The 15,585-nt window shown below is 46.1% G+C and overlaps 1 protein-coding gene across 2 annotated transcripts in view; it reads right to left on the reverse strand.

Annotated features, from left to right (window-relative positions):
- ascc3 (activating signal cointegrator 1 complex subunit 3) overlaps positions 1 to 15,585 on the reverse strand; it is a 186,751-nt gene that overhangs the window by 147,013 nt on the left and 24,153 nt on the right. For both annotated transcript variants that reach the window (XM_046302709.1, XM_046302708.1), the window contains exons 7-9: positions 12,723 to 12,921; positions 11,600 to 11,735; positions 10,740 to 10,865 (exon numbers count right to left, since the gene is read on the reverse strand). In XM_046302709.1, the coding sequence (XP_046158665.1) occupies positions 10,740 to 10,865; positions 11,600 to 11,735; positions 12,723 to 12,921 (461 nt within the window). The remainder of the gene's footprint in view (positions 1 to 10,739; positions 10,866 to 11,599; positions 11,736 to 12,722; positions 12,922 to 15,585) is intronic.

The following is a 15,585-nucleotide window of genomic DNA, read 5'->3' on the forward strand; positions in this document are numbered from 1 at the left end:
CACACACAGGGACTCTCTCACACACACACAGGGACTCTCTCACACACACACAGGGACTCTCTCACACACACACAGGGACTCTCACACACACACAGGGACTCTCTCACACACACACAGGGACTCTCTCACACACACACACACACACACACAGGGACTCTCTCACACACACACAGGGACTCTCTCACACACACAGGGACTCTCTCACACACACAGGGACTCTCTCACACACACAGGGACTCTCACACACACACAGGGACACACACAGGGACTCTCTCACACACACACAGGGACTCTCACACACACACACACAGGGACTCTCTCACACACACACACACACACACACAGGGACACACACACACACACACACAGGGACTCTCACACACACACACACACACACACACACACACACACACACACACAGGGACACACACACAGGGACTCACACACACACAGGGACTCTCTCACACACACACAGGGACTCTCTCACACACACACAGGGACTCTCACACACACACACACAGGGACTCTCTCACACACACACAGGGACTCTCTCTCACACACACAGGGACTCTCTCACACACACAGGGACTCTCTCACACACACAGGGACTCTCTCACACACACAGGGACACACACACACAGGGACTCTCTCACACACACAGGGACTCTCTCACACACACAGGGACTCTCTCACACACACAGGGACACACACACAGGGACTCTCTCACACACACAGGGACTCTCTCACACACACAGGGACTCTCACACACACACAGGGACTCTCTCACACACAGGGACTCTCACACACACACACAGGGACTCTCACACACACACACAGGGACTCTCACACACACACAGGGACTCTCACACACACACACACAGGGACTCACACACACAGGACTCTCACACACACACACAGGGACTCTCACACACACACACAGGGACTCTCACACACAGGGACTCACACACACACAGGGACTCTCACACACACACAGGGACTCACACACACACACACAGGGACTCACACACACACACACAGGGACTCTCTCACACACACACAGGGACTCTCTCACACACACACAGGGACTCTCTCTCACACACACACAGGGACTCTCTCACACACACAGGGACTCTCTCTCACACACACAGGGACTCTCTCTCACACACACAGGGACTCTCACACACACACAGGGACTCTCACACACACACAGGGACTCTCACACACACACACAGGGACTCACACACACAGGGACTCTCTCACACACACACAGGGACTCTCTCACACACACACAGGGACTCTCTCACACACACACAGGGACTCTCTCACACACACACACAGGGACTCTCTCACACACACACAGGGACTCTCACACACACACTCTCTCACACACACACACAGGGACTCTCTCACACACACAGGGACTCTCTCACACACACACAGGGACTCACACACACACAGGGACTCTCTCACACACACACAGGGACTCTCTCACACACACACACAGGGACTCTCTCACACACACACAGGGACTCTCTCACACACACACAGGGACTCTCTCACACACACACAGGGACTCTCTCTCACACACACACACAGGGACTCTCACACACACACAGGGACTCTCTCACACACACACAGGGACTCTCACACACACACACAGGGACTCACACACACACAGGGACTCTCTCACACACACACAGGGACTCTCTCACACACACACAGGGACTCTCACTCACACACACACAGGGACTCTCTCACACACACACAGGGACTCTCTCACACACACACAGGGACTCTCACACACACACACAGGGACTCTCTCACACACACACAGGGACTCTCTCACACACACAGGGACTCTCTCTCACACACACAGGGACTCTCTCACACACACACAGGGACTCTCTCTCACACACACAGGGACACACACACAGGGACTCTCTCACACACACACAGGGACTCTCTCACACACACACAGGGACTCTCTCACACACACACACAGGGACTCTCTCACACACACACAGGGACTCTCTCACACACACACAGGGACACAGGGACTCTCTCACACACACACAGGGACTCTCACACACACACAGGGACTCTCTCACACACACACAGGGACTCTCTCACACACACAGGGACTCTCTCACACACACAGGGACTCTCTCTCACACACACAGGGACTCTCTCTCACACACACAGGGACTCTCTCTCACACACACAGGGACTCTCTCTCACACACACAGGGACTCTCTCACACACACACTCTCTCACACACACACAGGGACTCTCTCTCACACACACAGGGACTCACACACACAGGGACTCTCTCACACACACAGGGACTCTCTCTCACACACACAGGGACTCTCTCTCACACACACAGGGACTCTCTCTCTCACACACACAGGGACTCTCTCTCACACACACAGGGACTCTCTCACACACACAGGGACTCTCTCACACACACACAGGGACTCTCTCACACACACACAGGGACTCTCTCACACACACACAGGGACTCTCTCACACACACACAGGGACTCTCTCACACACACACAGGGACTCTCTCACACACACACAGGGACTCTCTCACACACACACAGGGACTCTCTCACACACACACAGGGACTCTCTCACACACACACAGGGACTCTCTCACACACACACAGGGACACACACACACAGGGACTCTCTCTCACACACACACAGGGACTCTCTCACACACACACAGGGACTCTCTCACACACACACAGGGACTCTCTCACACACACACAGGGACTCTCTCACACACACACAGGGACTCTCTCACACACACACAGGGACTCTCTCACACACACACGGACAACCTGAAAGATAAGTGGATCTAGATGAGATGTATGCTGCCACTCCAAGGCCTCTCCTTTCACATCAGAGATAAGGCTTTAACAAGCCTCTGTCCACCATCTGTGTTCTTTCCACCCCCCACTCTCTCATCCCCACACCTGCTTGCAAGTCTGAGCAAACACACACACACACACACACACACACACACACACACACACACACACACACACACACACACACGGAGGAAATCAAAACTGGATGAGGAAATGCAATCAGGACAGATTAATTATGGATAGCACTCCCTGCTCCGTCTCGTGTCCTCCTGCCACAGTCCAGAACACAGGACCCAACGTCCCTCACTCTGAAGGGTGAGGCAGAGACACCAACGAGTGTGGGGACACTAATGGGGGAGGGTTGAACATTGAATTAGAAGATAAGACAGAAGGAGGGTGGAAACCCTCACTTCATTGACAAGTGTCTTTGTGCTAAATCCTAGAACTCTACCGGGCTTACTACACTCCTCCAACTAGCCTACACTCCTCTTGGGAGGTTTGGACACATGAAGGTGTGAGGAGAGACACCTAGTCAGGACATGAGGACAGAAGAGTGATTTCAACCATCACACCCCAGCACACGCACCGAGTCCCTCCAACCACTCCCTCTCTATGACAACAGAGTAGACGGATAACCCTGTCCACCAATACACAATCATGTCAACGTCTATGAAGAAGACAGGCTAACAGGCTGGCTAACAGGCTAACTACATCGCTCGCGTCGCGTGTGTGAGCGTTGCAAAATACATTTACAAATGTATATTATTCCATTATTGCACCCACACTGCTCGACCGCGCCAACGAGCGTCTGCATTGCCAAGGACTAAAATAGAAGTCAGAAGTCCTGCCTCTCCCATCTCATTGGTTTATAGAAGCCGGTACCCACGTGCCATCTCCTCATTGGTTTATAGAAGCCGGTACCCACGTGCCATCTCCTCATTGGTTATACCCACGTGGGTGACTGAAGACGAACAAGGTCAGTGGCGGTAATGCACCTAATCGCAATATAAAGTCAAGAGAAGAAAAGGCCTGGGAAGAAGAGAGATGAAACGATTCGGTTGACCGTTTTATGTGTGGATTAATTGGCGGAGTAAAGAACTTTGTGCATTTCAGGTAAAACAACAACCCATTGTTTATATCCCAGGAAAGATTTGCTAGCAACAGCACGCTAACTAAATAGGACAAATTAGCTTGCAACGGCAAGCTAACTAGCTAAATTGCCATAAATGTTTAATGCTTTTCGACCGGTCCCCAAATGAATATAATTGGTTCAGAGTTTTTGATATTTTAATCTGGGTCATGAGGTTTGGTGTGGGGGGGACAAAATACATTGATGCACGTGCGCAGCCGGGTTGGGTTCCATGTAAGTATTCAATATGAACTTAGGTGAAGAAGATGTAAGAGAATGTACAACCAGGGTTTGGCAGGAAACTAGCTCCCATAGTAAAGACCATCAGCGCACGCACACATGCTCCTAAATCCTATCGCTCAATTCGGTGATCCCCTTTGGGAATAACCATCTCTCTTAATGTAAGTCAAGCCTTCTTAGAATCCTTAAGGAGGAGTGTGGTCCTGATTAGCAGTTCCTCGGGGGACAGGATGTGTCTGATAGGGTTGCAAAGCTACTGGAAATTTGACAAATTTACCAGAATCTTCAGTCATTTTGGTAAATAACAGAAAAGCTATGGCAATCTAACGTAACGTTGGTCATTTATACTTGAATAACTTTTTAAAACAATGATTGATATTCAGTATACATTTGTCATATGTGTGTCCGTATTGTCCATGAGTTTCTAGTAGCTAGACCATATGGTTCAAGAGAAAATGTATTTAAAAAGCATCTAACAATGCCACTAGATGTCTTGTGATAGATTACATAAAATCATTGAAAGATTACCAGTAAACTTCCAGAATTGTGTTAAGTTTGAAAGTTTCCAGTAATATACCCTCCCTAGTCTAAGTCTTCTCATGCCTCCATGGATATATCAGTACATCTGTAAGTGCCGGAGTGAGAGCCTACTGTCTATGTACTGGATGAGTAGGTAGTCATGTTTCAAGATCGAGTATGGAGGGGTTGTGTTGTTTTTCTGTCAGCACGAGAGGGAATCTCTCTCTCTCTCATTATATTTATACACAGAAATTAGATAGGCTTCTATCAGCGTGACGAGAGCAGGATCCATTCGTTAAAAAGGCCCTCTAATAAATTCCACACTTTTAATGTTTCACAGTGCTAGTAAAGGCTTGCCAGGCAGGGCAGAGCCCTGTTGCCCATTACAGCTTTCAATAAATGGCAATATACGCTACGCTGCGTGATGGTGGGGAAAGAAAGGGAAGGGGAAAAAGCTGACAGGCTTTTGGTTCGGCCTGCCTTGAAAAGCACTGCTCCTAATAGCACGTAAAGACGTATTAGCCTCGGCGGCGTGTGCTTGGCGCTTAATAAGAGAAAGGCATTTTGTTTCAGAGTAGCCCGGCTTAAGTTAATGAATAGAGAAGCTCCTGCACTAGGGGCTAATTGACATCGCTCAGCTGAACAGGCTCCATATCAATCTGGACCCGTCACACAGGGGTTTCAAACAGAACAGGAAGCAGAGAATCTAGCCTGCTGGAGCTAGTGGAGAGACAGGGAGAAGCCCAGAACCAAAAAAAAGGCAAGAGATCAGGCTTTCAGAAAACGATGTCTGTTTTTTTAAAGGTGGAACTTGTAAATGAATTTGTGGAACGGCCAGGGCTACAGAATTAACAAAACGGTTGATTAACTCTCTCTGTAAGACACAACCACAAACTTATCATGCCCTTGTGTACTGCAATTCATTGTTTCCTGTGAGAAAAAGAAAACAGGAAATTAACTCCCGAGAGAGAAGAGATAAATCCTGTCTGTCCATCCCAACTCATCCCACTTAAAGCAGAGGAGAGCCTCTGACATTGATCACTTCCTTCATGATGAGGACCACGGGTCCTTCCACCACTCGCTCTCATGCAGAGGGGGATGCTATTGCATATAAGGGCCCACATCAGACCTGGGTTCCAATAGTATTTGTTTTCTTTCAAATACTACTGAATACTATCAAATACACTTCGAGCAAAAGACTGTGCCTGCCTTGATTGGGACGCACATGCATGTTTTGCCACTCTTTTCAGGCACTTGGTCAAACCTTCCTCTCAAATACCTGGTCCCTTAGAGCACTTACTGTTTGATGTGCCAGAGGCTTAAGATAGTGTGAATAGCAGAGAACCAACTCGAAGAGCAAATGTTTCAGGTACTGGGGCGAGTAATAGTCAAGGTAGCAGTACCCAGGGCTAAGGGTGAAACCAGGGTTGGAGATGAGGGTTAAGGAAGGAGATAGGACCTGAGGTACAGGATAGGGCCAGGATGATACCAAATCTCGCAATATTCTTTCAATGGCGAAAATGAAAACCTGCTGTGTGTAAAATAGTGTGCTATAGCTTGAAAATCAATCAATGTGACTCTGGATGACAACATAATGATGGTTGTTTCCAACATTAGGGCTGTTTTCCTAAAGAAGTTCAATCCACTTAGTGTTTTGTTTCCTTGCCGCAATACTGGTATCGTCCCAGCCCTCGTGTGGGAGAGCTTTTCAAAAGTGATACTCTCACACCCAATCCCAGCCCCAGTGATACTCTCACACCCAATCCCAGCCCCAGTGATACTCTCACACCCAATCCCAGCCCCAGTGATACTCTCACACCCAATCCCAGCCCCAGTGATACTCTCACACCCAATCCCAGCCCCAGTGATACTCTCACACCCAATCCCAGCCCCAATGATACTCTCACACCCAATCCCAGCCCCAGTGATACTCTCACACCCAATCCCAGCCTACTTCATGAAGTTCCCTCTCTGGAACAGCAGAATGGGTGTAAAAACTAAATAGCCGAAACTCCACTTAGCCCACCAGAGGAAGCTAGGGATTGATGGGGGACAGTGGCATGTTTACATGGAAAAAAACACCACAGAAATCTGGACATTTACACATTTAGCATTTAAAAAAGGATGGGTGACAGGCAGGGAGACAAACACCTGAGCCGGCAAAAATAACAACAGCAACCACACATGCATGACCAATCCTTATCTTAATCAATTTGTCTCAGCCTGCGATCACACACACAGTATGCCTGTCATCTTGATTGACAGACGGGTTAAATGAGGTGAACAGCTACAGGAGTACCCTACAAATATGACTAAATATGTTCCAAGGTTTAAACATATCCAGTCATCTTCAGATATGATGCCATGTTTTGGCCACATCCAGGGGAGTTAATTCCACACTTAGGATTCTACCCAAAATCTATTCAAGATTGAATGTAGTGCATTTCACAACACAATTGACAGAGAATAAATGCCATAACTGTTTGTAAACATCCCACCATGATCCCATACAGAATGACTCCAGAAGTCTAGATGAAGAACCAGAAGAAAAGACGGTGATGTGATTGAACTGAAGCCGACTGACAACCTCTGCTCTCCCATCTTCCAAATGCCTGGGTGAGGATTAGCTCACCTGTCTGTCAGTCCGGTCCACTGCCCTGCTATTGGCTGAGGGCAGATTTGTAAGCCTGTCACTCAGACTGTCACTCAGCCTGTCAGTCAGGGAGGAGAAGCCATTGTGTCTTCAGACAGCTAGCTGAGAACTACAGCACTTCCATTAAGACTCAACATCACTCACTGCCAATTACCGCTTCATAACGCTCCCAGTCACTTGAATATGGACACCAGGGAGTGAAACTGAGCACGCCCTGGCTGGCACTCACACAGTCACACAGACTTTACAATATTATCAGGGGATGTTTTTTAGAGGCCAATTCACGCAGTCCCATTTGTACCATATTCTTGGCCTGGATAAGCCTGGTTTATCTCCCGTGCAGATGCCCGTGCACATTTTGTTACTTTACTGCCTTATTCTAAAATTGAATAACTAGTTTCCCCCCCCCCTCAATCTACACATAATATCCCATAATGATAAAGCAAAAACAGGTTTTTAGAAATTTTTGCAAATGTATAAAAATGGAAGAACATTTTTTTAACGTAAGTATTCAGACCCTTTACTCAGTACTTTGATGAAGCATTTTTGGCAGCGATTACAGCTTAGAGTCTTCTTTGGTACGACGCTACAAGCTTGGCACACCTGTATAAGGGGAGTTTCTCCCATTCTACTCTGCAGATCCTCTCAAGCTCTGTCAGGTTGGATGGGGAGCATCGCTGCACAGTTATTTTCAGGTCTCCAGAGATTTTCGATCAAGTTCAAATCTGGGCTCTGGCTGGGCCACTCAAGGACATACAGAGACTTGTCCCGAAGCCACTCCTATGTTGTCTTGGCTGTGTGCTTAGGTTCATTGTCCTCTTAGAAGGTGTACTTTCACCCCAGTCTGAGGTCCTGAGTGCTCTGGAGCAGGTTTTCATCAAGGATCCCTCTATACTTCGCTCCGTTCATCTTTCCCTCGATCCTCAAATCAAATTTTATTGGTCACATACACATGGTTAGCAGATGTTAATGCGAGTGTAGCAAAATGCTTGTGCTTCTAGATCCAATAGTGCAGTAACATCTCCTGACTTGTCTCCCAGTCACTGTTGCTGAAAAACATCCCGACAGCATGATGCTGCCACCACCATGCTTCATCATAGGGATGGTGTCATCCAGACGTCACGTGACGCTTGGCATTCAGGCCAAACAGTTCAATCTTGGTTTCATCAGACCAGATAATCTTGTTTCTTATGATCCGGGAGTCCTTTAGGTCCCCTTTGCCAAACTCCATGCGGGTTCTTGTGCTTTTTACTGAGGAGTGGCTTCAGAGATGGTTGTCCTTCTGGAAGGTTCTCCCATCTCCACAGAGGAACTCTGAAGCTCTGTCAGAGTGACCATCAGGTTCCAGCTCTAGGGAGAGTCTTGGCGGTTCCAAACTTCTTCTATTTAAAGAATGTTAAGAATGATGGAGACCACTGTGTTCTTGGGGACCTTTAATGCTGCAGAAATGTTTTGGTATCCTTCCTCAGATCTGTGCCTCTACGCAATCCTGTCGGAGCTCTACGGACAATTTCTTTGACCTCATGGCTTGGTTTTTGCTCTGACATGCACTGTCAACTGTGGGACCTTATATAGACAGATGTGTGGCTTTCCAGATCATATGCAATACATTTAATTTACCACAGGCAGAGTCCAATCAAGTTGTTGAAACATCTCAAGGATGATCAATGGAAGCAGGATGCACCGGAGTTCAATTTTGAGTCTCATAGCAAAGGAATACTTATGTAAATAAGGTAAGTGTTTTTTATTTATTAAAGTTTTTTGCTTTGTATTTGTGGGGTATTGTGTGTAGATTGATCAAATTACTTTTTTTCACTCATCAATTTTAGAATAAGATTGTAATGTAACAATGTGGAAAAAGTCAAGGTCTGAATACTTCCCGAATGCTCTGTATGGCTGCAGCATGCACATGAAATCAATAGGTATTTCGTTCATTAAACAGACAAGACACACCTGATCACAGTCAACACACATATTTTATAATAGGCTAAAAATATAGGCTCAAAAGGTTCTACAGCTGTACCATTGAGAGCATCTTGACTGGCTGTATCACTGCTTGGTATGGCAATAGCACCGCCCTCGATCGCAAGGCGCTACAGAGGGTTGTGCAGTCAGCCCAGTACATCAATGGACCGAGCTCCCTGCCATCCATGACCTCTATCAGGCAGTGTGAATGGAAGGCCCGGAAAATTGTTAACCACAACCACCCAAGCAATACACTGTTCTCTCTGCTTCTGCACGACAAACGGTCCTGGTGCATCAAGTCTGACACCAACAGACTCCTGAACAGTTTCTATACCCACTCCATAATACTGATAAATACTGTAGCTAACAAAATAGCCACACAGTGCAAAAATAAGAGTCTGTCTATATGCACACTCACATGGGCCTACACATTGACACTCAAACACACAACCAACATTTGCTTAGACACATATAATATGCTTACACACATACATTTATAAATGACTCTACACACACCCATACAATCATTATATATGCTGCTGTTACTCTGATATTCATATATCCTGGTGTCTAGTCACCTTACCCCAAATACATACATTATATACAAAAGAATGTGGCACCCCTTCAAATTAGTGGTGGTCAGGGCCCCTGGGTAGGCCGACATTACATTCACAGTACATGATCCTTGGTTGGCTGAGTGTCAGCGGAACATTTTTGGGGGATATTCAGGTTGTCAATGTGTTGCTATAACTAGCAGCAAGATAAACTCTAAAGTTTAAACATTAGGCTGTGACACAATAGGGTAAATGCAGATGGGCAACCCTCAGACTATTTATTTCTATCCGCTATGCTGCATCAGGTGGGCTACATCATGTGACGATGCTTACTGATAAATAGGACTGGGACGATACCACAGTATCGTGATATCTTTTCCATGGCAAAAATGAAAAACAGGAATCAGATCTAACTCTTTGGTCCGTTAAACCTGCTGCATGCAAAATATTGTGATCTGTATAAATTGATGGAACGTCTGTTTCCAACATTAGGGCTGTTTTCCTTAAGTTAAATCTTCTTTGCGATTTGTTTCCTTACCATGTTACTAATGAGTGTCGCGATACTGGTATCGTCACGGCCCAACTAAATAGCACACCTGCCTGACAACATGGACCAATCGGTTATATTGGGGTTATTTCTGGAGGGAGAATGATATTTTATTTTTCACTTATGAGTAGAAAGTCTCATTCTCCCCCCCAAAATCGCAGGTCCCTCCGTGATGTGTAGTATGCGGTGTGCTTTTGACAGTGCTGTGTGCCCCCCACCTCCTAAATTCACATGTAAACATTGGGTGTCTTACCTCGTCCAATTCAGAGATGTAGATGGGTTTCTCCTCAAAGCCGATGGACATGGGATCACTAGGAGGAATCTCCACCTCTTCATACATCTTATTATTCTCTCTCTTTATCCCCTCTGGTAACATCAGCTGAACACAACAAACACATCCAAAATATTAACAACGCACTACATAAAGTACATTTCCACCCCAATCTATTTATTACCAACTGAACTACATAATATTAAACCTTTTACAATACACACAATAAAACATCAACAAACACCGCCTCAACTTGAAAACAAACACATTCAAAACATTGCAAAAGTCGTGTTCAGATAAAAATATATATATCAACTTTCCAGTAAACATAATTTCCTCCAGCCCACCTGCTCCTACTGAACTGAGGACTAAAGCAACACACCCCAGGTCAGTTGATGCAAATAGTGAGTGAAAAAGCAGCAAGAAAAAAAAAAAAATAGATAATAAAAATGGGATAAAAGCAGTGGCTTGTGGGTAATGTGATGGGTGCTGGTGAAGGTTGGTGGTTGAACAAAGTGTGTGTGTGTGTGTGTGTGTGTGTGTCTGTGCGCTCTATCACTTTCCTCCCGGTCGCTATCAAAGAGAAGTGGAAGTAATGAAAGCTGTTCATTTTGCCCATTAATACAGGTGGGCAGGATTTGAAAATGTCTTCTAGTCTTGTTATAGTCATTGTTTATTTGGATAGAACATGATGGTCTAGGGGTCAAGTGTATAGGGCATAGATTTGGTATTGGGCAGTACAGGGCTTTGTCCCAAAAGGCTCCCTATTACCCTATCCCTACATAGTGCACTACTTTTGGTGTCATTTATGACGCACATCTGGTAATCCCCACATACTGTACCTTGGCTCCCCCTACGAAGGCGGAGGTCTTGGTGGCCTCGGCGTAGCAGTCATAGACGTTGGGGTAGCGGATGCGTTCGTACACCCGCTCTCTGCTCAGCACTGGAGACCGGCGTGCTGTCAGCAGGGCCTGCTCTCTGGAGAAACACAACCAGGACAACACACAACCATTAAATCAACCACAACACAGCAATAACAACCGGGACCGAACACAACAATACATCCATAAAACCCAGATAAAAAATATATAGTACTTCAACACCAAACATCCACATGAAGAGCAGAACAGCCATAGTTACACATGCTTAAAGAGCAGAACAGCCATAGTTACACATGCTTAAAGAGCAGAACAGCCATAGTTACACATGCTTAAAGAGCAGAACAGCCATAGTTACACATGCTTAAAGAGCAGAACAGCCATAGTTACACATGCTTAAAGAGCAGAACAGCCATAGTTACACATGCTTAAAGAGCAGAACAGCCATAGTTACACATGCTTAAAGAGCAGAACAGCCATAGTTACACATGCTTAAAGAGCAGAACAGCCATAGTTACACATGCTTAAAGAGCAGAACAGCCATAGTTACACATGCTTAATGTGCGGTTGGTTGTGATTTTTGGGATGGATACTAGAGTTGAGAGCTGTTAGACAGGAGAGGTGTGGAGATGTGAGGCTCTGGAGTAATACTATTCTCTGCCAACGTAACGTGGCTTACCTCTCTGCTAATCTCTTCCTTCATACTCTGCCGGATTCGGCCCGGATAAATTTAATTAAACCTATCACTGCGCCACTTTTTTATCCGCTGAAATTAAACTTTCAGAAAGATCCCTTATTATTTATTTATTTTCAGAAAAAACGTGACCAGGAGCCGTGGTTTTTCTTACAACCTGCAGCCGAGCAGTGATGTGAAATGCAGGAGGGTGTTTCCATATGGAAAGAAGATCACAGGGGGAGATGTAGAAAAAGAAGTAAAACAGAGAGAAGGAAACATGGAAGAGAGGGAAAGAAAAAGAGGCAGAGAGAAAGATGGGAAGAGAAACAGAGACATGAGAAGAGAGAGAGAAGAGAAAGATAGGAAAGGGAAAGGGGAAGAGCTAGAAAGAGATCTAGTGAGGTGGTTCACCTCTGAGCTCTCATCTCCTTGGGGTCAAAGTAGAGGTCGGAAGAGGATTCGGTGTCATCCCAACGTCTCTCCCCCCTCTTCCTCTCCCTCTTCTCCTCCCTCCGGTGCATCTTCATCATCTCTTTCTCCTTCCCCGACTGGATGGTCACCTGACAGCCGTACGTGGGCTTGCTGCCCCCCTCTCCTCCACGGCTACCATCTAAACACAAGAATAACAGAGACATCAGTAAAAGGTTACAAACCGACAGAGATGGTCACAAAGAAACAGTTGGTTCATCATTGATACATGCAACGTTTCTATGAGGTGGGCTACTATATTGTCTTGTGTAATTGAGCACCTATAATATGGTAACTAAGTACGAAATAGCATGTACAGTACTCTAATACACACTTTTCCACCGCCTATAGTATACCTCCTATATTATAGCTGTAGGTCTCGGTGAAGTCACCACACCATCTACTCTTCAGCTGTGCTGTTTTTCAGACATGGTTGCTAGACTGGTCAATAGTTAATGGTGGGATCCGAGCTGCGATGCAACAGGACTGACAAGTGGCTGTGTGCGTTTCTCCAGACTGCAACAACTATATCTGTTCAGAGTCTGGTAGCCACCAGGAGGAAAGGACCATTTCTAACCTCAGGACCTCAGCATTAATTCATATTGTAACGCATGTGTGCGTGTGTCCTTTACTTAACCCTGCATGGGTAAGGGCCCACAGGAGACCACCAGCTTGTTGTTGAGCAAGGAGAGCGAGCATCACAGGAGCAAAATAAACCCTAACAGCATACAAGTGACGCGAGTAAAATCCAGGAGGACCTAAAATCCCAGGGTGGCCTAGATCTCCAAAAACTCCCCTCTAACTGGATTGAGTGGGCGGTGTGTGGAATTGGTTTAACACATAGGTGTCAAAAGTGCTTCAAATATAAAACAGTTATAATGCTAAACTCTGACAACTCGAGGAACATGACGAAAAGTAGCCAACAGCCATGCTCCATGCTCATGCTCTCTCATGTCTCGTCAGTGAGCAGAGTTGCCCAAGAGGAGCTGGCTATACACGCAGAAATCCTGAGCCGCCATGAGCAGAGTTCATCCACAGCGAGCGAGTGACAGACAGAGAGGAGCCGTTAATGGATTTAATAACGAAGGAAGTTGTTTCTCATTTCGGGTTTTGGGCAAAAGCAATCGGGCCTGAATGTCGCAGGCATGGGTAGGGCTCGGGCAGGGCTCTAGTGAACATCACAGCAAATCATTTGAATTACACGTCCACCAATGGTTGAAGAGCCAGAGAGAGTCAGCTAGTACGTGCAGCTTTCTGGGAATCCCTGGCAAAGAAGAGAAGGGTGGAAGTGCAAAGTCTCGCATGGTGATGTAATTAGACTTTTTGACAGATGGGGTGTTTCGATATCTATGATGCAACCATACAATAATTGATATGTTGATGGTATTTCGAGACTATATTTATGGTGGATTGACTAGAAATACACATGAAAATGGATTTAGAGTAAAATTCCCCTTTAAAAAAGGTAGCCTTGGCCTATGAAGCACTTTTGGCCGACTGGTCAAATATTATGAGGTCCAGTGAAAATGACATTTGTTTTAGCCTACCTCAGTATGTTCTCTCCCATTGCAACTGGCTATCGGGGGGATTTGGGAAGGTTATGGGTGTTTTTACTTCATTATAACCTGCTTATTGTGGTGACAGTCACAGGGAACATCAGCTTCTAAATAAACAGGCCTCAGCACCATGGATAGCTCAGTTAATCAACTGCCTGCAAATCTGACCAGCAGCCCACCGTGTGGCCGCTTTTGTAATCATAACATCATGAAACAATGGTGCAAATGTCGATTTCCTAAAGCGCTTTTGTGGACACAGTATCTGCTGTTTAGTGATCAGTTACCGTTTATATTTCAGCCTCTGCCAGTACCACCATTCAGATTTGAATGCGAGATGGAGATTGGACATTGTGTATCGTAACGGCATAGAGGTCGCTTGCACATATAGTAAGCAATTACATTTTTAGAATCCATGCAGCCTAAGGGATGTTTTCTATTGGGGACTTTGTGATGAGTGAATATGGTAGGCTGCTAGCGTTGACTGGTTTAATGTATGAATGAAGCCAGAGAGTTGATACTGTATATCGCACGTGCATATTTTGTACTTTTGCGTCTCAGCTTATTTACCCTTCTCTTTCTCTGCATATCCTCTCACCAGTTGTGATATGTTGAGGGAATCTTGGGCATGGTGGGCTATGGACATTTTTTGGGCGCTGATCTGTATAGCCTGTAGGTGTACTTGTTCATTGCAATAGAATGGTAGGAGAACCCATTGCACACAGCGCTTTGAATTGATGGCGACTTTGTGTAATAAGTCTACGGTAGGCTACAACAGCACACAAATCACAGAGTGCTGATGATTGATCATGCAGATAACAGAGCAGAGAACACCGCAGAGAAGCCAGACTTACACACTGCATATCATTTAACAGTTCCATTTCATGTCACGCTGTTAATAGAAATAATGTATTATTATTACCTATTCCTTATCCTTCCCTCCCCTATTCCTCCCTCTCTTCCATATTCCTCCTTCCCCTATTCCTCCCTCCCTCCCATATCCCTCCCTCCCCTATTCCTCCCTCCCTCCCATATCCCTCCTTCCCTCCATCCCTCCCTTCCATATCCCTCCTTCCCTCCCTTCCATATCCCTCCCTTCCCCTATCCCTCCCTTATCCCTCCCTTCCATATCCCTCCCCTATCCCTCCCTTCCATATTCCTCCCCTATCCCTCCCTTCCATATCCCTCCCTTCCATATCCCTCCCTATCCCTCCCTCCCTTCCATATCCCTACCCTATCCCTCCCTCCCTTCC

Source organism: Oncorhynchus gorbuscha, linkage group LG15 (assembly GCF_021184085.1).
Source record: "Oncorhynchus gorbuscha isolate QuinsamMale2020 ecotype Even-year linkage group LG15, OgorEven_v1.0, whole genome shotgun sequence".
In the NCBI taxonomy this organism is placed as follows: Eukaryota; Metazoa; Chordata; class Actinopteri; order Salmoniformes; family Salmonidae; genus Oncorhynchus; species Oncorhynchus gorbuscha.